This window comes from Callospermophilus lateralis, chromosome 13 (genome assembly GCF_048772815.1).
Source record: "Callospermophilus lateralis isolate mCalLat2 chromosome 13, mCalLat2.hap1, whole genome shotgun sequence".
Taxonomy (NCBI): Eukaryota; Metazoa; Chordata; class Mammalia; order Rodentia; family Sciuridae; genus Callospermophilus; species Callospermophilus lateralis.
Genome location: NC_135317.1, coordinates 33,514,596 through 33,540,142, shown reverse-complemented (window position 1 = coordinate 33,540,142; position 25,547 = coordinate 33,514,596). Strand labels below are relative to the sequence as shown.

Here is a 25,547-nt window from a genome sequence, read left to right as displayed (position 1 = left end):
ACGAACTAGTCATACTATTGGAAAATATCTTTTAAAAAAAGTTATAGGTCATCGGTAGACTTTAGATATTAAAAATCACACCTTATAAAATGAGGTACTAGGGGCTGGGGGTGTAGCTCAGTGGTAGAGCACTTGCCTAGCACATGTGAGGCACTGGGTTTGATCCTCAGCACCACATAAAAAATAAACAAAGCAAAGGCATTGTGACCATCCAGAACTAAAAACAAAATTAAAATGCAGTACGAGATAAGTCTGGATCGTTAAACCACATCTCAGGGATCTTTTAAGACTGGTGACCTCAAATGCTGAATTATCCATCAAGTGCTGTTTATAATCTAATATTTGTGAAAATTTCAAAAATAGAAAGTATAATCATTTCTGCATATTAGTGCAGAGTATGAATGGTAAGAAACCTACTTAGGGACTCAAACTAGAAAACCTGGGTCACCTAACTCCTCTGCTACAATTTAGATGCTGAATGTTCCCCAAAGGCCCGTGTGTTAGAGGCTTGGTCTCCAGGGTGGGCTACTGAGAGGTGGTGGGACCTTTGAGAGGTGCGGCCTTGTAGGAGATTTGCAGGTCACCGGTGGTATATCCTCAAAGGGGTTTGGGGACTCCAGTCCCTTCTTTCCTGTCTTTGGCCAATGCGGTGGGCAGTGGGCTCTGCTGCACACCCTGCCCTACCATGCTGCCTTGCCACAGGCTGAAGGCAGCAGGGCCAGTTGATCAAGGTCTGAAACCTCCAAGATTGTGATCCAAAAGAAACCTTTTTTATTTATAAGTTTATTATCCCAGGTATTTTGTTATGTAACGGAAATCTTACAGACACACCTTCCTATCTATTCTTTCAAGTAGTCACCAAATGCAGTTGATTCTACTTCTGAAACACCTCTGGGAACACCTTTCTTTCTGTTTGCCACACAGCCCATGCTCAGGTTCTCCTATCTCTACTCAATTGATGGCATGGCTTCCTTCCTTCCTTCAGTCCTCCCTTCTGCCCCATGGATTTCCCTCACTAACCCATCCTGGGGAAGGCCCCAGAACTGTTCCAGGGCTCTGACATGTCACCCCTTAATTACTGCATGTCATCCCTTTTCCCAAGAAACTTCAGTGCTAGGTAGGTTTAAAGGCAGTGATAGAACACTTGTTTAGCATATATGAAACTCTGGGTTCGATCCTCAGCACCACAAAATAACATAATAGTAATAATAATAAAATTAAAGAGAAGAAACTTTGGTGCTAATTCCCAATGCTGCTAATAGGGTTATTCAGATCAACACTGCCACTGAAAACAAGTAAACATTTGATTTTTGTCAGCTTTGATTTGGGTTTTAGTTAGCTTTTTGTCACTGTGACCAAAATATATGAAAAGAACAACTTAGAGAAGAAGTTTATTGGGGGCCCACAGTTTCAGAACTCTCTGTCCATAGACCACTGCCTCCACTGCTCTGGGCCCACCCTAAGGCAACACATCAAGGGGAAAGGCCCAGAGGACTAAAGCTGTTCAGCTCACGGCTGGGGGCAGAAGAGAGGAGGGAGTGAAGGGGTCACAGGGATGATGCACCCTTCTAGGGCATGTCCCCGGGACCACCTCCTCCAGGCAATCGGCCTAGATTAACCACCTAGCCGTGAGGGTGGACTGATCAGGTTAGAGCTCTCACAATTTAATTGTTTCACTTATGAAACACATTAACAGGAGCATTAGGGGGATACCTCATACTCAAACCATAATACATCCTGAATTTTATATACGTGTGTGTGCGTGTGTGTGTGTATGTGTGTGTGTGTGTGTATTTAACATCCTAAAGGCATCAAAGAGGGGCTGGGGCTGGTGCTCAGTGGTAGAACGCTCACCTGGCATATGTAAGGCACTAGGCTCGATCCTCAGCACCACATAAAAATAAATAAAGGTATTGTGTCTACCTATGACCACAAAAAATGTATTTTGAAAAAAAGGCATCAAAGAGCTGAAACGACAGGAGAGGGTCACCCTGTCAAAACTGAAGTGAAAGCTCGATGAGAGAGCTGAAAGTTAGTGAGGGACGTCACTTTGGCTCTGAGAGACCTGATGGTTCTGTGGGTTGAAAAAAACAGAAGTCAGAATTTGGGATCCACCCAAGATGTGGGGTCCAACAGGAAATCCTTTCTCCACAAGACTACATTGGAAAGGGTGACACCCTAGAGTAAGGGTGAACCAAAAATAAACCCAAACCACCCACCAGAGACCTAAAGCCCAAATTCATATCCCTATGCAGTCCAGAAACCTCTAAGCTGTGAATTTAGTGTCAAACATGAGGTTGAGGTCTATAGTGCCCCTAGACGCCTGACATAAATAAGCAGACCTCCTGGAAGGTTCACACTGTTCCCCTAAGACTTGAGGACTCCTGTGCAAATAATTGTCCAAGGGCAGCGAACAGCTCGTAGCCAAAATGAACCAAACATGTCATACGTAGCAATGAGGCACCATGAGAAAGAACCAGCAGAAATGATACACAAAGACCCACAAGGATTTGAGACACTAGAATTATCACTGTTATTTCAATGCTTATGAATTTTAAATTTAGCTTATGGCACACTTGTGCATACTGGAATTTCTAGAGGCATCCTAAGCCACTGAAAGACCCCTAGCTACTGGGAGCAAGTCAGGAGCAACAGCTGAAGTGCACTTCTGTACATAATAATAGACTGTTTAGAAATCATTCACAGTCTTCACACAGTTTGGCTGATGGCCCTTGGGCATTCTGACACCATCCGAGAGAAGCTGCTTATTCTCTGAACCTGCCCTGTTCTGTTCACAAGGCAAAGGTCCTACATGGTCTGTAAACATAAGCTCCTTCTTTGGCAGGGGCCTGCAGTTATCCCACATCTCTTATCATCAACGTGCAGCAAGTTTTTCCCACTCTCCAATGCACTGCACAACTTGCTTATCAAAACGCTCTAAATACCATGCTCAATCATAACAACAATAAACTTCATGTGTTGGTGAAAATTTAAGGTGGAAGGGTGTTATGGTTTGGATGTGAGGTGTCCCCCAAAAGCTCATGTGTGAGACAATGTGAGACAGTTCAGAGGGGAAACGATTGGGTTGTAAGAGCCTTAACCCAATCAGTGAATCAATCCCCTGATGGGATTAACTGGGTGTGCAGCTGGCAGAGATGGGGCAGGCAGAGGTGGGGCATTGGGGGTGTGGTTTTAGGATATATTTACATTTGGCAAGTGGAGTCTCTCTGCTTTCTGATCATCATGTGAGCTTCCCTCTGTCTATGGTGATATTCAGCCTCACCTGGAGCCCCAAGGCATGGTGCCAGACTTCTATGGACTGAGACCTCTGAAACTGTGAGCCCTCAAATGAACTTTTTCTCCTACAGTTGTGCTGCTTGGGTCTTTTAGTCACAGCAGTGTAAAATGCTGACTAAAACAAAGGGCTCATCATGCACCAGCTGTGCACTAATGGCCTACTGTGCGCAATCCAGCTCATTTGTTAATACTACTGAGCGCCAACCATGGAGAAGCACTATTCTAGGGGTGGGGATACAGTTAGTTGTGTGGAACTTACCATTCTAGTTGGGAGAAAAAAAACAATAAACATGGAAACAGCTCAGTTTCAGGTGACATTAAGTGTCATGGGAAAATACAGGAAGACTGTGAGAACAGAGGAACTACCTTAGATGAGCAGGTCAGAGAAGGGAGCCATTTAGCTGTGATTAAAATACCAGAGAGGGGGCCAATCATTCTAAAATCTGAAGGAAGAACATTCTAGACCAAGAGAAAGGTAAATGCAGAAGCTCTGCGGCTGTTCTGGGTTTGTTTATTTAAAGACCAGAAAAAAGACCAGTGTGGCTGGAAAGTAGGAGTAATGAAGATGTTAATGAGGGAAAAGAGGGAAGCGGGGCCAGGCCAGTAAAATCTTGTGAGCCACAGAAAAGAGTTTGGGTTTTATTTTAAGCGCAATGGGAAACCTTCGGAAGGTCTAACTGGGGAAGTGACCCGGTATATATACATTTCAGAAAAGTCATTCTGTCACTGCCGTACAGAATCTGGACAGAAGTAGAGCAAGGGTAAATACTGTAGACCAATCGATACTGAGTGACAGTGTTGAGGACAGGGTTTAAGTGGGAAGAGACAAGTATGCAGATTCAAGTCACAGTGATAAGGAAAAGAGGAACCCAGGCTGGTACCCAAGTTTCTGTCTGGAGCACCTGGGGAGATGGTGGTCCATTTACTGAGAGGAGGAAGACACTGGTTTAGGGTATATGGTGGCGGGGAGTAGAGGAGGCAGAAGAAACCAAGAGTTCTGCTTGCAACATCTGTGATGTCCACCAGAGATTCACATGAAGACATGTAGTAAGAAACCGAATACAGAGTCAGAGAGAGAAGTAAGAGCGGAAGATATAAATGTCTCAATCAGCATAAAAGGCTATCAAAAGCTCTGAGACTAAGATCATGCAGGTAAAACACACGTGGAGTCATGGACGGCCCACCCCAGCCACAGTCCTGGGGCATTTCAACATGTGGGAACTGAATAAAGGAAGAAGAGTTTGATAAGGCACCTAAGAAGGGATGGTCAGCAAGGCAGAAGGAAAACAAGAAAAGCCAAAAACAAAGGAACCGCCTGGATTAGAACCCCTGGTGTCACTACTGATGTTGAGAAGAACAGCTTCCTGGGAATGAGGGGGTTGGAAGCTAGATTGGGACAGGTTAAGGAGAACAGGGCAGGTGAGTGGGGTAAAAGGTAAGAGGAGACAGCAGAGAGACCAAGAGACTGCGCGGAAGCGATAGTGAGAAGAGGTGCATTTTACTTTGTTTCAAGATAGGAGGTCTTAGAGCAGGGAGCACCAGTAGAAGGTGCTGTAACAATGGAAATCGACTATGGTGGCACTGTGCAAATTCAGTAGCCACTAACCTCACGTGTATGGGTCACTTGATATGAGAAAATGAACTGAAGTTCCACTAAGTGAAATCAAAGTAGCCCCTGTGTGGTTAGTACCTCCCTAGCCAGATGTCTGTGGACTGATGAATTCAATAGCCCAGAAGTTGGCAGACTGCAGGGTAGGAATTGGAGAAGTTGAAAGCCTGTACTTGTCCAGTGCTTTCTAAGGGAGGAATCAGCCAAAGGAGGACAAAGGGACAAGACAGTAAACAGAAGTTTAAGGAAAGGGAGAAAAGCAAATGATTTCAAAGAGGACAGAACACACTAGGAGACAAAGGTAAAGTACTGGAGCCCCCTTGGGGTAAATTATAAAGCAACACTTGTCAGAACTGCTGATAGCTCTTCCCTGCAAAGGCTACTTAGCCCTTCCAATCTGGCCTCCAACTATTTTTTCAACCATTTCCTTGACATTCCCCACAATTTACCTCTGTGGCTCTCAATCTTCTTGTCTGTAGAACCTTCATTTCCTGGTATATATTATGTTCAGTGCTCTAATTAAAGGAACAAACAAACAAACAAACAACAACAAAAACCCAAAGACAACAACAAGGACAAAAACAAGCTGCTCTGGATGAAGCTGAGTTTGCAGCTGCCCTCCCCCAGCAGCTCAGCCTCCCTCCCACCTGCCTCTGGGGCAGGTCCAAAGAACCCTGGGGGCTTGAAACCAAAGACTGCCCCAACCAGTGCCTGTCCAAACTGCAGGTGCTTACAAATTGCCCATCTAGTTAAACTGCATTCTGTTCCAGCAACCTGCAGGGAGGCCCAAGACCCCGCATTCCTAACAGCTTCCTGGGTGACCGATAGTGTCACTGTTCTCTGAACTACAGCAATGGCCACAGCCACCGTAGAGGACTCACTCTACTCCACTAGTTTTTGCCAGTGGTCAACCCCTTTATCTCATAATATGTATCTTTCCCTGTCTTCTGCACCTGGGAGATTCTGTTTAATCTTCAATGTTCTCCTCAGGGTCACCTCCCCTCAAGTCTTCTCCAAGTCTCCCAAGTGGAAGTAAGCAAGATCCAGTCACTGTTACCACTTGGTCCTCATTCCTACCTTTAGCCCTCTCTCACTCTGCTTCAGCTACACAGCCTTCCTTATATTTCCCTGGACATGCCAAGCAAGAGATAGCCTCAGGACCTTTGCACAGGCTGATCCTTCCTGATCCCTCTGCCTGAGATGCTCTTCATTTTTTTTTTTGGGGGGGGGGGGGCGGGTACCAGGGATTGAACCCAGAGTGCTGAGCCACGTTGCGAGCTCTTTTTAAGATTTTATTTAGAGACAGGTTCTCGCTGAGTTGCTTAGGGCCTCACTAAATTGATGATGCTGTCCTTTAACTTGCAATCTGCCTGCCTCAGCCTCCCGAGCCACTAGGATTACAGGCATGTGCCACCACGCCCAGCCACTCAATGTCTTCTTAATCTAGGCCTATACACTATCTACCCTATTTCATACCACTCACCCCCAGCAGTCTTGGTTCCCTAGTTAACTGTGCATGTATCTATCAGAACTTTCCATGTTCCAGCAACTATTTAGGCATCTCAGAAATACAATCAGTCCCCAACATACAGTTTTTCACTTTCAGTACACTATCAATAAATTACATGAGCTGTTCAACTTTATTATGAAACAGGCTTCGTGTGAGATGATTCTACCCAGGTGTAGGCTAATGTAAGTGCTCCGAGCAGGTCTAAGGCAGGCGAGGCTAGGCCATGATGCCTGATAGGTTAGGTGCATTGAATGCACTAACAATATTTTCAACTCATGGCGGGTAAACAGGATGTAACCCCACTTTGAGTAGTGGAGCCTCTGTGCTCATTTAATCCACCTAACAACCCTCTGTAGTAGGTACTCTTTTGCATCGTTTCATAAGCAAGGGACCAAGAGGCTATATAAATAACTTGCCGCGGGTCACACAGCCAACCAAGCACTGACCTCAGAGCTCAGATCTGAACCACTTCCAGTGTAAAAGTATAACATTTAAAAGCCTGTCTGTAGGTAAGTTACTGTTTTAAAACTCTTAAAAACACTTTTCACGAATAAATTACATATTTATTCTCTATCCACCTGCTTTGTACATACCTATGATTTTCTTTCTGTAAAGAAAAAAAAAAAGTGTTTTCAAACAGCCCCTCACCCCATATTAATAGCTAATAATGTGTCCATCCAAGTACAGCTTTTAAGACTAAGAATAGGGACGAAAAGATCTGAAAGATGTGACTGACACAGGCAGCCCAGTAGTGGCTAAAGACATAGGCCTGACCCCCACCATGAACTAGGCACTGTGAGTCCAGCAGGGATGAATTCAACCTGAGCATCTTCGGTCTGCATGTTATTCCCCTGGCTGTGGCATGCTCTCCCCCATTTCCTACCCCATTCCACCCCCATCTTATTCTTTCAAGGGTTCTTAACTGCCCCGCCAAGTTCTTAGAGCCCCCAAATAGTCACTGGATAGAACTTGAGGGGTCTGTGAACTTGACTGGATGAAACCTGTTTCCTTTGTTTTAGAGCATTACTCTGAGAATAGAATCCTGAACTTCACACGACCAGGAGACTCCACAACACCAAAACGGAAAGGAGAGGTAGATAAAGGTGGCTATAGCAGCCTTAGCTTGGAGGCTCTGATGGCAGTGTAGGGCAGAAAATGAATCTGGCTAGGAAAAGCAGAGGTGAGAAAGACAGACAAGAGACGGGGTCAAGGAGAACCCTGGGAATTCCTAAATTAAATGACACCTTTCACTCTCTACTTCTAACCTTCTAAAAGAGGAGCTGCCTCTATTTCACTTATTCACTCCTTAAGAATCACACACACACACACCCCTCTGAATCAACCACTCTCAAGAATACATCCACAAACAGCAAGCTCTCGGGAGCACCTAATTCTCCAGTTTCCTTGCTGGGTTTTCTCTTGATTCTTCTTCCTTCTTCTCTGATCTTCCCTCAGAGTTGGCCCCAACCTCTCCATCAGAGTTCTAATTAACCCCCATAGCTTTAACTATCACTTCTGTATGAATAATTCTCAATTCTTTATTCCAGCCCTCATCTTGCTCCTGAGTTTGAATTCCATCTTTCCAACATCCCATGGCATACTATAATTGGACTTTCCACCCACCATCACCTGCAAGTCAACATTTCTTTAAAAAAAATAAAATAAAAAAGTTAACACCTTTCCAATACACAATACCTTCTCCTAACTTTCCTAATTCCATCATGTGGTCCCTGTTCTTCTAAAGACTCGTCGCATACCAGTCAGGGGACAAATTCTGAATATTTATCCTTACTTTTAAAGCTATTCCTTCTACTGCTTGGCTACTCAAAGTACAGCCCATGGACCAACAGCATTAGCATCACCTGAGAACATATTAAACCACCCCCATCAGACTGATGGTAATTTTAAAAGCCCCACATGACTTGTGTGATTTACATGCATATTAAATTTGGAGAAGCTCTGGTCTAGTGCTTATTAACAAGCTACCATCTTACACGCATCCAAATTCTATCATTTTAGGCATCATCTACTGAATCCTTATTATGGGTCAATTATAGGACTAGGCCTTAAATACATTATCTCATTTAATCCTAAATATCATTATTGTCTCCATTTTAAGAATATGTAAATTGGGCTGGAGATGTGGCTCAAGTGGTATCGAGCTCGCCTGGCATGCATATAGCCCGGGTTCGATCTTCAGCACCACATACAAAGATGTTGTGTCTACAGAAAACTAAAAAAAAATAAATAAATATTAAAAAAAATATGTAAATCAAGGCTCAAGCAGCTAAAAACTTTTTTCAAAGAGCCCATAAATGATGGAGCCAGGATCTGAACCTAATCTGACCACAAACCATCCTACCAAACTGCATTAAAAATTCCTTTGAATTCCAAAATTTGTATTTCAAAGTGTATGCTAGTTGAATTAATTACTACTCTGGTTGAGTGCATTTTCTATCAACTGAAAGTACATTCTGTTGGTTTATCACAATTCTTGCTGACAATCTTTCTAAAAGCACAGCAGATCTTTCAGCTTTGGGGAGCATTCTAAATACTAAAGTTCATGCTAAGGTATCTGATAAGAGAGAAGAAACTGCATTCTGTTCTCCAGATATAACCCCATGTTTTAGAGCATTAAGCATTTTCTCCCAATAATACTGCAAAACATGTCTGTTTAGCGTGCTTCTTTCCTCTGAAAAGAAAGAAAAAAAATAGTGTGAGGAGACAAGTTCTTGAATGAATGGTTGATTGGATTCCCTTCAATGAGTTTCATCAAGCTATTTTTTATTTTAATTGCCTTATTGTTTTATATTCAGTCGATATAATTTTATAGTCATTTACATCATTTTAAAACCTAGTTTTCTTCTTTCATCTTTTTTCAGAGCCCAGATATGAATCTATGAACCTAAAAGAAATCACTATTTCTCCAAACCCTATTGGAATCCCCATCTTTTCTGGGAATACAACACAAGCTACGGATACTATACCTGAAAAACTGTATATTCTCAATTCACACAAAACTAGGCACAATGTTAGAAGGCTGGCCCTTATAGATCTCCAAAGGCAGGACCCAGAGACATCAGATAAAAACTGCCTGTTGGCTCTTTCCCAACTCCACCAGGCAGATGCTGCCAGGTTTTCATATCTGCTTTTCCAGAAGGAGGCTATAACTAACCCAAATCAGACCACACAGAATATTTCTATGGGGTAGAAATGACAAAATGGGAAATTCAGAAACTATTAGTTCCTTGGCCTATGAAGAATGAAGCCAAAATGGACAGGAAAGTCCCAACAGCACCCAAGTACCTGTTTCTTCTCATGGTTTGATTACCAATCTGCCCTTCTACCGTGATAGAACCGCAAATACTTGTTTGATTTAAATAAGTTTAGAAAAATATGTATGTATTACTTAAATATACTTATATTACTTAAATATACAATATACTTAAATAAGAATAGAAGTAGTATGTGACGAATAACATCCTTCACGATTTCTCTATAGAGACAATGAACGTCTTTCTTCGGCTATTTAAATAAGGTTTTAAATACTAATTTCTAAAAGCCTCATATTTCAGTGTATAAAAATCTTTTGCAATATCTATTTAAAACAAGTCTTGGCTCAGATCATTCAACATATTCCACACACTATTAAAATATCATTTTAAGAAGCTAACCGCCTGATCATTTTTAGTTTAATTCCAAAAGTAACAAGATAAAACTGCCTTCTTAAGTCATCTTTTCCTTTATGTATTCAATTATATTCTCAGCTTAAAATACTTAAAATAAAAATTGGCACTGGTCCATTCACTGATGGGTATTTTTAAGTTAGAAAGCAGTAACATATCAAATTAACCACACAATGGCAGGCTTATTGTCGACACTGAGCATTGCCCAAATCAAGATTTTCATTACCACTACAATGGACTTGAACATTTTCACCTTAATTGCAAGTTTTTACATTTCAATCGAATAGACTTTGACTTAATAGACTGTAACACAGTCCAACTGCAATCAATCTAGCAAACTCTTACTTCACAATCTCTTAAAATCTTCATAGATTTCCTTCACCTCTAGTCAAGGCTTGGAAACTCCCTGAATGCTGCTGCATTTGCCAGTTTATAACAGTAATGCAACTTCTACTATATTCTATTACTACTTCTGTGGGTTTGAATATAATATCAGGTACCTACTGGACTATAAAAATGGTTGAATATGAAATTAGAAAAAAAAAAAGCTTGGAAATCATTCAAACAACCTCAGTTAACAGATATAAACACTGATGCAAAAACAGGTTAGCTCAGATCTTTGACCTTAGCACACCAAGGTCAACAGTTAGAATTAAAGAAAGAATTAAAACACAGATCCAGTGAGATTTTCACCATAGCAATGGAAAGATGCTCAATCATAATAAGATAAAATAAACATGCAGTTTAGAGCTCCAAATTTATGGTTATTTCTAAATACTATATAAAAAGTCCAAAGAAACTTTAAAATTTATCATGCTATATTCATGATAAAACATTTTTCATTAATTCTGATCACATTAGAAGTATAGGGCCAGACACAGTGACCATGCCTATAATCCCAGCAATTTACTGGGAAGGATCACAAGTTCAAAGTTATCCTCAGTTACTCAGTGAGACCTCTCAAAATAAAAAGGGATGGGGATTTTGCTCTGTGTTTAAGCAATCCCTGGTACCAAAAAGAAAAAAAAAAAAAAAAAAAAACAAGAAGAAGAAGAATTGTAGGGAAAATATTCTGTCTGAATCATATCTATTCCTTCTCTACTATGCTTTCTCAAATGTTCCCATTAATAAACTACACTCGGCTCTCTGATTCTTTGCTGTTGTTGTTGTTTTGAGATTTTCAGTCTTTTTTTTTATTTGTTCTTTTTAGATACACATGACAGTAACTGTATTTTGACATATTATATATACATGAAATATAACTTATCCTAATTAGGATTCCATTCTTGTGGCTGAACATGATGTGGAGTTATACTGGTCGGTCGTGTATTCATATATGAACACAGAAAAGTTACATCCAATTCATTTACTGTCTTTCCTATTCCTATCCCCCTTCCCTTCCCTTCATTCCCCTTTGAGCTTGCAGATTCTTAATACTTTGGACATATTTTCTCCACATTATTCTGTAAACTTTGGTACACAGAAGGTCATGATAAAACATCTATCTGGTACCACACTTTGTCACCTAAAATGAAATCAACCAGATTTCATCAATCTGGATTTCATCTCTCTATACAACTGCATTCTTTAAAAAAAAAAAAAAAAAAAAAACATATATATATATATATATATATATATATATACACACACACACACACACACATATATATATATGAAAATAGACATCTGAAACAGACCTTTCTTATGTCAACTCAGAGCCTTCAAAATAAAGATATCTGGACAAAAATATGAGATGCATTTTAGCAACTTTTCCTACAGTGGCTGGCACTAAATGTGCCCAATACATATTTATTGAATGAATAACATGCTTACATTGTGCACTATGGAATCTCCAGTACTCTGGCTATGTATACTTAGGAATGCTAACTTAAGCAAAAGAAAATAACACTAAATGTACTATCTGGCAATCAGACATTATTTTTATAAGGTTTAAGTAGTTTCAAAATGTTTCCAGTTAGAAAGAAACTCAAAAAACAAATGTAGCAACTCATAAATATAAGGTAACAACATAAATGATTACAGCAAATTATGCTCAGTTACAGGCTTTTCTAAAGTAACATGGAAGTCCAGACTAATTCCCAGAGAGTACACACACATTTTTTTTCAGCAGCATATTTTTTTTAAAAAAATATTTTTAGTTGTGGTTGGACATAATACCTTTATTTCATTTATTTATTTTTATGTGGTGCTGAGGATCGAACCCAGAGCCTCACACTTGCTAGGCAAGTGCTTTACCACTGAGCCACAATCCCCAGCCCTCAGCAGCATATTGTTGACACTTACTTTTCTAGATTCAATCCAGAGACACAAATACTCTCTGGACTAAAACACCAGAACTCCAAAAGAGATAAAAAGGACCCATAAATATGAGTAAGCACTACAGTACACACCCTATTTTTATTATTAGGTCCTATTCTAGTGAAGAGACCTTCAACTAACAAAAACAAAACAAAACAACAAAAAAAAAAAAAAAAAAAAAAAAAACTTACCAAAAGTAAACATAACTAAATTGTAGACATTATGTAGGAAAACTTTCATTTCGTTTTCTGTTATAAAACTTGGGGGAGTTCCTGGTGCAGTAATCTATACTGTCTTAAGGGTTTAGCTTATATTCCTATTACTTAAATTGTCAGGACCTTAAAATGAACTTCAGGGGGACAGGAATTAATCTGACAGAAAATAATAATTTATCAACTTTAAAAAAAAAGTCACTCCATACAAACTATCAATGCTAATATTGTTTATCCTTTTCCACAGCTCAGGGAAGGAATATATTTTTTAAAATGCTTATGAGCCATTTTCAGCAACTTTGTTAATTTGAGAGTGGGAAAAAAAAAAAAAGACGGTATTCTGTCATTTCCTTTATGCTGAAAAGGACACATTGGCACCCAGAGAAATCAAAAGCACAGAAAGCAGGCTTATACTTTTTCCTCAGATGCTAACTGCAGTGGATAAGGTCACGGTCAAAATTCACAAGCTCATTTAAACTTTCATGGCTCTGTCAAAAACTGTCTATCGTGTTTCCTGATCCTACATCTAAGTAGATTAAAACTGCAGGAGTTTCTTGCTGTAAGATCAGCAGGAGGCTATTTCAGACCCTCAAACCGCAGTCCGCATAGCCCGCAGCGGCGCATCTTCCTCCACTCCTGGCTGTGGTGTTAAGCTAGCCTTTCCAAAGCGTTCTCCTCCGGCCTTTTAAACAAACCCCAAAAGCGGATGTAATCAACTCAAGACCACCTTTCATCCGCGTCCGCCGGGACCCCTCCAGCTGTCACCGCCCCAGCCGCCCTTCTGCAGTAGGTGACTTCTGCCTGGTTCCCCAAGGAGAGGGAGGAGGTGTGGGGAGGAAGACTCCCCGTCAAGAGCTCTTTAGCCTGCACAGCGGCAGCGCGATTCAGGAGAGGAGCAGAGAAGATGCTCAACGCTAGTGCCATAGTCACACTGGCTTTTTCTTTGCCAAAAAGACTCCTCGTGTCCACTAATATAGCCTTTAAAGGAAAAAAGGTTCTAAGCACTAAAGCTGTTGCCCTAAATCTCCTAGCTCTCCTAGGAGTCTTACCTCTGTCCTCTCGCAGGAGGTTCTGAACCTGCCCAGCCAGGAATACCTACACCTGCCCTCCCGTGGAGGACACCGGCGGCCACACCGCACCGCCCCCCTCCCCCAGCAAGGGAGCCATCGCCCGGACCCGGACCCCAAGCAGTCCCCGCTGGGGCTGACAGACGAGGCGGAGCTGTGCCCCACACAAACTTCCCACTTCCCCAGCTGCTGGGACCGACCCGCGGGTGGACCGACGGGGGTCGGCACTGGCACCAGGCGCAGGGCTCAGATGCAGAGAAGACCTCTCATTCCGCACCCGGCCCTATGTCCAAAGAGGGCGCAAGTGGCTCGGGGCTGCCCGGAGGAGCGGACGCACGTCGTGGGGCTAGGGACACCAAGGCGGGCGGGCAGCTCCGAAGGCGAGCAGCCAAAGGGCTGGGGACCCGCTGACCCGGCCGGCTCGCGCTCCCCGCCCCGCCAACAGCTGCAGCGGGAGACGTAGGGGGGGGCGCGAAAGAAGAGGAGAAGGAAGGGGACTGCGCGCTGCAGCCAAGCCCTTACCGAGTGGTTTACCCCCCACATCAGGACGCTGAGCAGCGGGTCGCTGGCCCGAAACAGCTTCACTTTCTGCGCTACGAAGTGCTTCTTCTTGGTCTTGGTCTTGCTCGCCAGGACGGAGGACCCCAGGTTGCCAGGGGTCGCCATGGCCGCCTCCTCCGTCCCCTCCACCGCCGCGCTCCCGAGGCCGGGGACCCGCCCTCTCTACACACCGGCCCGGGGAGGCAGCCGCATCCCCTCGGCGGCGGCCCCGGCGCGCAGTGTCCCGCTCCGCCCGCCGCCGCTGCCGCTGCCCGCGTGCTCAGCCCGGCGCGGCTCGCTGTGCCCGCTCCGCCCGCTCCGCCCGCTCGGCCCGGCTGGGGCAGGAGGCTGCGCTCAGCTCGCGCCCGGCCCGACTCCCGCGCCCGCCGCGGCTCCGCGCTCTGCCCGCGGCTGGACCAGGCGCGCCGCGAGGGCTTCCGCGTTGGGCGCCGGCGTCATGACGCAGGGGGCGGGCGGGCAGCAGCTGCGGCGCCGCCGGGCGGGGCGCGGCGCGGCGGCGGGACCGTTAGGCTGCGCCCTCTGCCTCCGCCTCCGGGTCGGGCTCCCGCTCGGTGGCTTCCAGGCGGCCCCCTGTACTCAGGCGAGCTTGGCCAGCAGCTCCTGGCCCGCTTGGGAAGCCGCGCGGTGGGCAGCGCGGTGGCACGAAGACTCCGGCGGAACATCGCCTTCCGCTCCCCGGGAAGAAAGGAGAAAAGGATGGGTTTGTGGGGGTGGAAGGTCTAAGGAGGGGAGTCCCTAGAGGCGTGGGTCAGCGGAAGGAAGCTGGCCCTGGGAACCGCGACTTAACCAGTGCCAAGGGCCAGGAGAGCTAGTGAGACCTGAAATGCTGCACCGAGACTAGAGCTTCCCTAGCACCTAAGGAAAGGATCTTGGCACGTGGTCTGCCGCCTCCCAGAGCGCCCCTGAAATGGACTTCTTAATCCCTTTGGGACTTTTAACTGCCAGGCATTCCCACACTGCGCGTTATGCAGAAGGGAGACTCCCACCTAATACACTGAACTACTATTCCCAACCCACCCCTGAGTTCCTCATGCAAAGTCCTTTGGCCAGGAGAATCATGCCCCAAGCTGTTCCTTATGCTTCGAATGCATCACCGTGCTTCTTGCCAACAGTTCTCTCTTCCCAGTACACTCACCTTTGATGGAAATCTCTTTGCTCTCTTCATCCTCATTATAGGAATACCTGGTCACCCCCAGGAAGCTGCCATTCCAAGCATGTCTAAAAACTGGCTTCCCAGTAATTCCCAGCCTACCCGTGCACCAAAAGGTGTGTTATTTCTTATTATTACTCCAATCAAATATAGTGAATAACTTCTGCGCCCCTGGTGTTTAGCTTGGTTATATCAGAGAGACAAAGGAAGACAGAACATTGTCCCTCATGGGGGCCATGGTTCAGGAGAGAGGCAGCAGATCCTGTGGTCACCTTCGGTTGTGTCCTTTCTTCCTTGGTTCTTGGTTGCCGGAAGGCCTCATGTTCTTTCTGGCTTCCTTCATACTATTGTCCAAAATAATATCATTCATCACCCCCCTTCATGGTTTAAAGAAAAAAAAATCTAAATTTCTAGTAAGACCACTGTGCTTCACGTGCAGCGCTTTTATTTGGTTGATCAAATTAACGTCTCTGAGCCTCAGGTTCTTTGCATTAATGGGTATAATTAGACATAAATATCATGTTAGGGACTACTTCATAGGATGTTAAGAATAAAAATCAATATTAGCTAATGGCCATGAAAGCCCTTTGTAAACCATACAACACAAGGTAAAAAGAGTACTCACAGATGACCCACAAACTCTCCCCTGAGCGCAGAGAAATGCCTGGTTGAACATGTCTGCATCATTTGTCCTCAGGCACCTTTACAAAGGTGTCTAAAACCAAGTTTATTATCTGCATCAAGCATGTTGCTTCATCTCTTGTATTATATTGGAAATGGTATTCACACCATTCAGTCACCCCAATGAGAAGTTCATTTATTTAACAAATTTTCATTGACCCAGGCTTGAAAGTGTCACATCATTATCAATTATTGCTTCTCATCACCACTCCATATAACCCCCTTACCAGATCCTGCTCTTGAAAACAATTATGCTCAAATTTTTTCTTCCCTGGTGCTTTCCTGATCCTCCTAGTTGAAATTAATCTTTCCACTTCGGTGCTTCTATAGCACTTTGTTTCATAATAGCTATATTATACTTAATTGTATATTAATAATGCAAGACAATGGGCTTTTTGCAAATGCTGAAAAATGAATTTAGTGATGACAAAGTGTGGAATGAGCCTACAGGAAGAGGAAATGGATACCTGTGGCATTGTCAGGCAAGGTTTCATGCAGGAGAGTGGCAATCTATGGAGAGGGAGCACAGACTGATGTCATTTCTATGAGAGGCAAAGGGGCAAATCCTCGGAAGTGAAAATCCGGGTGGTATTTTTAGATAGGAAGAGACTGGTAGCTTTTAAAGGGCATAATTCTGGGTGATTTAACTTGCTTTGAATGGCATTTAACACGATATCATTCACAAATACATCATTAAATGATTTTGCCAATAATCTTTTGTGTTATCTTTGTGTTCTGTGGAGGGCATGCAATGCAGGAGTTCTAGAATCACAGAAATGACTTCAAAAAGTACCTAATCCAATTCTCAAATTATATACATTATATAGACAACTGAACTCTAGAGAAATGTGACTTGTTGGGAGGCAAGAAACTGACACTTTTCTTCCTACTCCCAGAACCCCTCTACCACTAAGTTACACACCCAGTCCTTTTATTTTTTATTTTTTTTATTTTGAGAGGATCTCATTAAATTGCCAAGACTGGTCTCTAGCTTGTCACCTTCCTGCCTCAGTCTCCTGAGCCAACTGGATTATAGGGCTGTGCTGCGGCACCTAACTTTTTTGGTGATGCAGGAGATGTCAGTCTCACCAGGGACATGCTGGGCAAGTGCTATAACACTGAGCTACAACCCCAGCCCAACAAACTTTTTCAGCAAGTCCAGGATGTACCCATTTCTAGAACCTCCTCATGAACCTGGTATATTCCCTTCCCATAGCACTTAAAGCAAAGTTTTGATGAATAAATGAAAAGGAAAATTTCATCTCTCACATTTTTAGGTGAAGTTTCCACAGTCAGGAAATGTTTGTGCAAGATTTATAAATACTTAATTGGGAAATAGGCTAGTTAGGCATAATGTTTCAGATCCATGGCTAAATACTAGATGGATTTAACAATCTAACAATTTGATCACTGTTTTCCTTTGATGTTTGCATGATATTGAAACAATTGGTGTGTCCTGCTTGTACTTGACTATGCATCTGGTTCAGCTTGCTTACATTGTCAAGGATTGGAGAACCCAGACCACCAGCATTTACCAAAGGTCTTGAAAAGAGTTGTGATTAGAGACAAGAGCAAGTGGGGCCTCAAGAAAAGCACGTGGTTGTGTCGGTCAAGAACCTGCTCTCTGTGTCCCTGACTCCCCCAGGCCACACCCTTTTGCATTTGAACTGTTTGGTTGTTCCCCCAGTCACCAAAGTCATCAAAGGTGCAAGAAATGCCCCAGCAGCAAAGTTCATTAAAAAGAAAAAAGAAAATGGGAAGATCCAAAGGCAAAGGTTACCAGTACTGGATTCATTATGCTTCATGTTGCTGTTGTTTTGTTCTTGTTTTTTTTTTTTTTTTTTTTTTGGTTGTTGTTGTTGTTACTATAGTCAACTTACTTAGTATATCATAAAACAGTATGAATCCCCAGCATCAAAACAACAATAATAAATAAGCAGAATGCTCAAAGTCTTAGGATGACTAAGGTATAAACCCAGAAATGGAGCTTGAAAAAGTATAGATACTATGATATTGTTATTATATTACCCTTTTATAAAAAAAATATTCCTCAATTGAAGAATTCCACCTAGAATTCTTTATCAAGAAAGGAAATCACTAATTCCCTTGATTTAGTGTTATTTGGACACATTTCTGCTTTTCATTGCTTTATGTAGAAAACAGAGCAAGATGTGGGATAATTCTTTAGTCTTCTGTGGTGTCATCCAGAACCTTCATATTTGAAATTGTTATTATTTTGGAAGACCATTTTTAAAGTATGTATATTTTGTCATACTTAGCCAAAAGGCTATAAGTGGGATCCAAATACAGTAAGTGGACTTCAAAAATTCAATTATGATATGTGACTTACTCTTTGGAGAGAGAGATTAACAGGTGCGACAGAGCTTACTATCTGAGAGTTCCCAGGAAATGCTATGCTATCCAAACACCTTCTGGACGGACTGGGGCATGACACCAGCTGGTTGGGGTTTTCCACTTCAATTAAAATATTAATGGTGACTCTTCTGGCTTTGGTAGCTGACTGGAACTTGTGGCAGCAATTGTGGTAGCAATTCCAGGAATCTACCAGTTAGTTGGCACCTATTTGGTTAGTCTGATATTGAGAGGCTGGACTTGGAAAAGATCCGGTATGAGGGGCTCACAAATACACCAGTCATTTTCCAGCCTGTCTCCTCTTCTCCACCCTCTAAGCAGAGCCCAAGGACTAAAGCTAGCCCCTTGAAAGTCAGGAAGCTATATATGGAAGATACGAGTCAATTTCCAGTGCATTATATTTTTATTACATGCACTTTCATAATAAACACAGATAATTCCAACATTAGAAAATTAAGTGTAGGATTTCAGTAGATCCATATGGTAGACTGTGGCACCCAATAAAAATGGTATTCTTAGGCTAGGGGTGTAGAGTGTGTTTATCATGTGCGAGGGCCTGAGTTCAATCCAAAGCATCAAAACCAAATTTATCTTTCACAGAAAATATGATGGCATAATCATTAATCATTATTGATTGCTAATTATTAAGAGTCAGTAATAGTAATATAAGTGAAAATAGAATACAATTGCATGTATGATATTGTTTCATATATGAATATGAAACACTAAAAAATACACTAAAAATACATCATAGTGTTGATTATATATGTTGGCTATATCAGGGGTAAAGTCTGGATTATAGATGATTTTTAAAACATATTTGTCTTCATTTTCCATTTTTTTATAAGGTGAATATATGTTACTTTTATAATAATAAATTTTAAAAATGCAACCATCTTCCATCATTAAATAAGCAACATGGTAATGGCACTCAACATACTAACCCAATTTCTGTACAAGACAGACTTTTCGGTGCTCCTTGCTGTTTATTATTACGATTAGGTAAAGGCAAAGAAAGCCTGTAAGAGAACAGACCATTATCCTCTCTGTGGGAGGGAGGAGAACTCCTCTGAGTTTGCAAAGAATTCTTAAGAAAAAAGAAGGCTGCAAACAGGAAAACAGAAGAAGCATCATTTTACTATTGGATATCATCTGCCCAGTGCCAAGGGTCTGAGTTTTTCAGGGACCTGGAAAAAGTTCAAAATGTGAGAAACAAAAATATTGACTTCAAAAGAGGACTTCAAGGTCGATACCAATAATAATCACTTGAGTTAATGTCTGCAAAGCATAATGCTGTTTATTAAATCCAAATTTAGAATACAAAAGTGACAATATTTATAAGCAATTTGCAAGATAGTTTTTCTTCTTTGATAAGTACACATAGCAATTGATAAAGATAATAGCCAATTGTAGTTAATCATAACTAAAAATTCCATGAGAAAAATTACAAAAATCTTTTCTAATGTATTTTATAGCAAAAGTTTTACATTAAATGTAGGTTATGAATGTATTTTAATATGTTTGATACAACAAATGGATGAACCTGTGGAAATAAGAATGCCCATCACTTGAGGTAGTTTTTAAATGCCCTGGGGAAAAGGGGGTTGCTATGGTTGGAATGTGTCTGTTAAATTTCATGTATTGAAAATTGAATCCCCTAAGTTATAGGTTAATATTTGAGAGGTGAGACATTTGGGAGATGATTGGGTTATAAGGGTTCAGCCCTCATAGATGGATCAATCCACTCATGGATTAATGGCTCATCAAGGAGTGGTTTTGTTATAGAATTTTCCTTTCTCCAGCACACTTGCTCTGTCTCACCAGATGATATTCTCTGCCATGTTCATGGTACACTGGAAAGGCACTCACCAGATGCTGAGCAGATGTAGGCACCATGTTCTTAGACTTCCCAGCCTAGAACAGTGAGCCAAATAAACCTCTATTCTTTATAAATTATCTGTTTTCAGGCATTTTGTTATAGCACCAGAAATTTGACTATGACAGAAGAATCTATTCTTTGTTGATCAACAATGTCCATACAAATTGGTATGACCTTCAGGCCAGAAGCCAATGGTGCATAAGAGCAGAGGAATTCGATCTTAGCCTGAGTTGTTTGTCCTGGTCTATGAAAGAGACCATGTTGTTTAGAAGCCAGAAGCAAGGGGCCCTCAGCTTTGTGAAAGCTGGTAAGGATTATGCTAGGAACTGAGGAAGCCCTGAAAACACCTGTGAGTTTGCCCAAACTCCTGACTATAGTAAGAGTTAAGTGTGACAACCGTGAAGGAGGGTGTTTTTACTTTTTTGCTCTCAGAGCTATTTTTCATTTACACTTAAAATAAAAATGAATTTGTGCAGTTAATATTTATTTATTATTCCTACTATGTGCCAGATAATATGCTAGGTGCTACATATAATTTCTTCCTTCATACAGTTTACAGTCTGAGAAGATAAAGACTACCAGCTAGCAAACAACCATATGTTTGCAAACAGGAATAAAGGTTCTAAAGGTAGTAGGAGAAAATAGGTAAAATGATCAGGAAGAGCCCCTCCAAGGAAGACCTCTAGAAGTCTGAAGGAAAAGGGATTGCTTATAATTGGAATGAAGTGAGAGATGCCTGGACAGAGGTGTCACCAATCATGAGAGCTTGTACCAGGACCCAAAGGAGGCCTATGCTGGCTAAGCAGGCAGGTGTCAGGTCACCGAAACCCTGGGGAGGAATTTGGATTTTATTCTCAGTACAACAGGAAACTGAAGATATATATATGATTACAGAAATCCAGTTAAGAGATGATGGCAGAATGGACTTAAGTCTTGGCAATAAAGATAATGGGGGGACATAGGCAAATTTATCTACAAGGGGCAGCAGTGGCTGCAGGTAGAGAAAGTACAAACTAGGCTTCATTGCCTAAGGTGGCTCATAGGGAAAAGATTGCAGTCACTCCTTCTTTGTGCTGTTAACATGCCTGCTACCAAGGGGTACCCTGCTCTTTATGAGGGTGAAATCCCCCCTAAAGACTGCTTTAATGGAGGTATTTTTATTTTAAAATATGGTATACACCACACTGATGCTTCACTAAAGAAAATCTAGAGAAATGATTCAAGTATATATTTGAAATACATCCAAAGAAATGCATCTTGAGATCACCATAAGGAGAAGTATCACAGCCGTCTTTGTGCTGTCATGCCTAATAATCAGAGATGGGGTGATCGGTAGACTCCACGGTCATTGAACGTCCGCGAAGGAAGAAAGTCTGCCTGTCCCTCTAGTACAACAAAGTGCCTGTGGTGATTAGCCCCTACAGTTCCTGTCCGTCACCCCAGGGATAAGAAGTGAAGAGTTGAAGAGGAACCAGGAGTCCCAGAGAGATTCTCACTGCTACCCAAGCTGTTTCCACTTCCTCCTTGCTGCTCTCAGTTCCTGAAATCAGTCACTGCCACCTCCTGCAGAAGCAGAAGCAGAAGCAGCCCCCAGAAACATCAGTCAGGAGATGTGCTTTAATGGGACCCCAAACCCATCTAAATCCTCAAGCCTTTGCTCCCAAACCTGGGGAACCTATAGGCCTTACCCCAGCTGATTGTGCTGGAGTCTACAAATCCACTGCAACTTCTGTGTCATGTCTAGTCAGATCTCAGAATTCTGTCCCTGAGCTTTCTCACCATTTCAGATTTGGGTGCCTGGTGCAAAGTACTATCTACTTTCATGTATCTAATCTCATGTTCCTCCTGTCACCAGCCACTTTCTCAAGACTTGTAAAATCTCAAGAGAGATAAAGTTGGGCTCTATGGGCTTTAAGATTCAAAAAACAAACAAACAAAAACCCACCTTGTAATTCCCTTACATAGTTTTAGTGCTAGCTAGCATTCAAGTGTCGAACTAAAAGGAAGCTACAAATGAAATCATTGTTACATAAAGATCCAGGCCTGAATTTTAAAGATATGGGACTGTTGATCGTTTATCATATTCATGTAATTTATTTGTGCTTTCATCTTAAATATGGCATGATTCTTCCTTGGAGAGTTGATAGATGTTATAAAATTTACTTTCCATGAAGAATGCTGTTTTTGCCTTTGTTAATTGAGGCTTTTTTATCTTGGCTTTCAAAATCAAAATTTAAGTAGGTCATAGTACTGGTATTTTAAAACTTGATAAAATAGAACTCAGGGACTGAAGTCAGAAATAGGCTTATTATAATTTTTTCCTCATTGATTTATCCCATGTAGATTGAAATCCTAGAAGAATCTCAGCACAAAGATGAAGAAGACATATCTCTAATTCTTGAGGGGGTCACAGCGTGGTGGGGAAGCTAAACCCATAAGCCAACCATTTTCAGAACGTGCTATAGCAAGGCCCTAGGGTTGGTTCTCTGGATGCTCCAAGGAAGGAAGAATCACTTGATCAACTGTGGGGGCAGGAGAAAGAGGGAAAGTAGAGTGGGCACATCCAAAGAAGGAGATCCTGAGATGATGGTACTTGAGTTAAAAAAAAAAAAGTTTTATTCAGCAAAATAATACCATTAAGTCTTGGCAATAAAGATAATGGGGGGAAATAGGCAAATTTATCTACAAGGGGCAGCAGTGACTGTAGGTAGAGAAAGTGCAAACTAGGCTTCATTGCCTAAGGTGGCTTATAGGGAAAAGATCACAGTCGCTCATTTTTTATTTACACAAAATTAAGTACATTCCTTTAAAAAGCACAAACAGTATGGAAGTGCATGGACTAAAAAGGGAAAGTCCCTCTTCTACTCCTCCACCCCTGCTTCCCACTTTCCCCTATCCCCTGTGCTCCCCTGCTGCCGCAGTCCTGCTGCAGCAAAATAACCGGGGGGTGACGAATAACTTGTGTACGTTGATACAGCAGGAGAGAGAGCCGTTTATTGTAGGATAACAGAGGTATTTATACATTTTGCACAGCTTATCTTAATTAGCATAAACTAGATACAGCAGTCAACCAATCAGGAATCTCCACACTTAATGGCTCGCTTTTGTTACTTTACAAACCACTCCCTCTGGCATTTTGCCAGGCGCCATCCAGACTTGTTTACAGACTCTAACACCCTGCTGTCTTAGTAGGTCCTCCAAGGTCCTTTCTGTGCACATATATGTACATGCACTAGTATATGTTTGCTTTTATAAGAATGAGAATGTATTGTACATATTATTAATAAAAAAAGAAAGAAACCATATGTATTCCTTTCTATTTAACCTTATGCCTTGAAGATCTTTCCATATTAGAATAACAAGAATGACTTTCTTTATCACAAATGTCATGTATACACAATTTTTGTAATTTCCTTTATCTATCCTGAACTTAATTTGGCAGTTAGCTCAGTTGCTAGCTAAATTACAGAAACCTTGACTGAGTCTCCTCTAGTTTAAACTCAGACAAATTCTGAGTTTCTCTCAGTCTCCAGTAGAGAATATTTGGTGAAAGTTAATCCTTCTCTCTTTTTCTGGTGACATAAGATGGGGGTAGAAGGACTGTATGCTCTGGCTTTGGAATGGAGATCACTGTTGGATTGTTGGTCTGCTTGTCTCTACAAATGTGTCTCCATCACAATCCGTTCTCTTCTCTCAGGCCTGGTGCTCCTGGAACTTATCAGCCACAGAGCTGCTCTTTCCCCTTAGCCACTGTGGCCACCCTGAGAGAGTCACGTGGTTTGGGCTTCTCCCCTGGACCCTCAAGTGATCAGCACTATTAAATGCTCTGTTCCTGCCTGATTCTTTTCTGTCAAGCTTTTAGCATCCTGGGACACTCCTAATACGAGGGGCCTAGGTCTTCTCTGCTTTGAGATGCTTCCTGGCCCACATCAAAGCCCATTCCGCTGTTCTCCCATTCTTAGAAATCTCCTGCTACACCAGCCGTGTTTTGTAGAAACTGGATGATTGCTTCAAGTAGCAATGTTTCCAGCTCTAGATCAGGTGTTTCTCTCTCTCTCTCTCTCTCTCTCTCTCTCTCTCTCTCTCTCATTTCACAGACATTAAAACTGGTATCCAGTTGGCCATTGATACTTCACAAGCCAGGGAAGGTGGCCGCCAAGAAGCCCTGGCTTACGAAAACTTCTGCACAGAGCTTCCTTATTCCAGCATCCCTTTATCAGTTCTACAGCAGGTCTGAGATTGGGCCTCTTGGAATTGTGTCCATAATCAGCCCAATGCTCTAACTGATCAAGATTTGGTCCTATGCTCACCATCATACCAAGATAGAGGGAGGAGCTATTGTGATTGACAGTCCTACCGTCTCATTTCGAAGTATATAGAAAGGATTGGTCTCACAGAGGAAGAAATTCTGAGCAGATTACAAAACAGCACATATACTATTGTTTGCAGTTTTGTTTTTTGTTTTTGTTTCTTACAACTAAGAACAAAATTTCAATATACGGCTTTATGGATTTTTTTATACAGATATACTAGATTTATCTAAGTACCTAGAGGTGAAATTGATGGATTATGGAAATTTACTTTATGGTAGTGTGAGAAAATGCAGTTTTTTCTCACTCTCACCAGCCCTTAGTATTGCCAGTCTTTGAAAATATTACCAATCTGGGCTGGGATTGTGGCTCAGCATTAGAGCACTCGCCTAGCAAGTGGGTGGCCCTGGGTTCAATCCTTAGAACCACATAAACATAACTAAATAAAATAAAGATATTGTGTCCAGTTACAACAACAACAACAACAAAATAAAAAACAAAGAACTAATAAAAAGATTTAAAACAAAGAAGAAGAAAGAAAATATTGCCAATTTAGTGGACAAAATAAGACCTTTGAGTTTTTAAAAATCTACATTTTCCTAATTAAAGGATGAAGATAAGCCACCTTTTCATACTCACAGACTCTTATAGTTCAAGTTCTGGGAAGCAGAGGCTGAAATAAAGAATTAAGCAAAAAAAAAATTAAGATATAAATGAATTAAAGTGCAGGAAGCTACTAGGGAGTACTCTCTTCATTAACATCTGACAGATGGGAGTAAGCAAGATGGGCAGAGGGAGAAGTTCTGCTTCCACTTGTCACAACTAAGGTCTCAGCTGACCCCTGGTGATCTCTGAAGGTAAGATGGCTTTTTAAATTGCCCAAGATACAGCAT

General features: G+C 42.0%; 1 protein-coding gene across 1 annotated transcript in view; it reads right to left on the bottom strand.

The window, feature by feature from the left end:
• The window catches only part of Pip4k2a (phosphatidylinositol-5-phosphate 4-kinase type 2 alpha), a 156,816-nt gene extending 142,162 nt beyond the window's left edge, over positions 1-14,654 (bottom strand). Inside the window, exon 1 of the mRNA XM_076872955.1 lies at positions 14,223-14,654. Coding sequence (XP_076729070.1) covers positions 14,223-14,366 — 144 coding nt within the window. The 5' untranslated portion in view covers positions 14,367-14,654. The remainder of the gene's footprint in view (positions 1-14,222) is intronic.
• Positions 14,655-25,547: the final 10,893 nt, after the last annotated feature.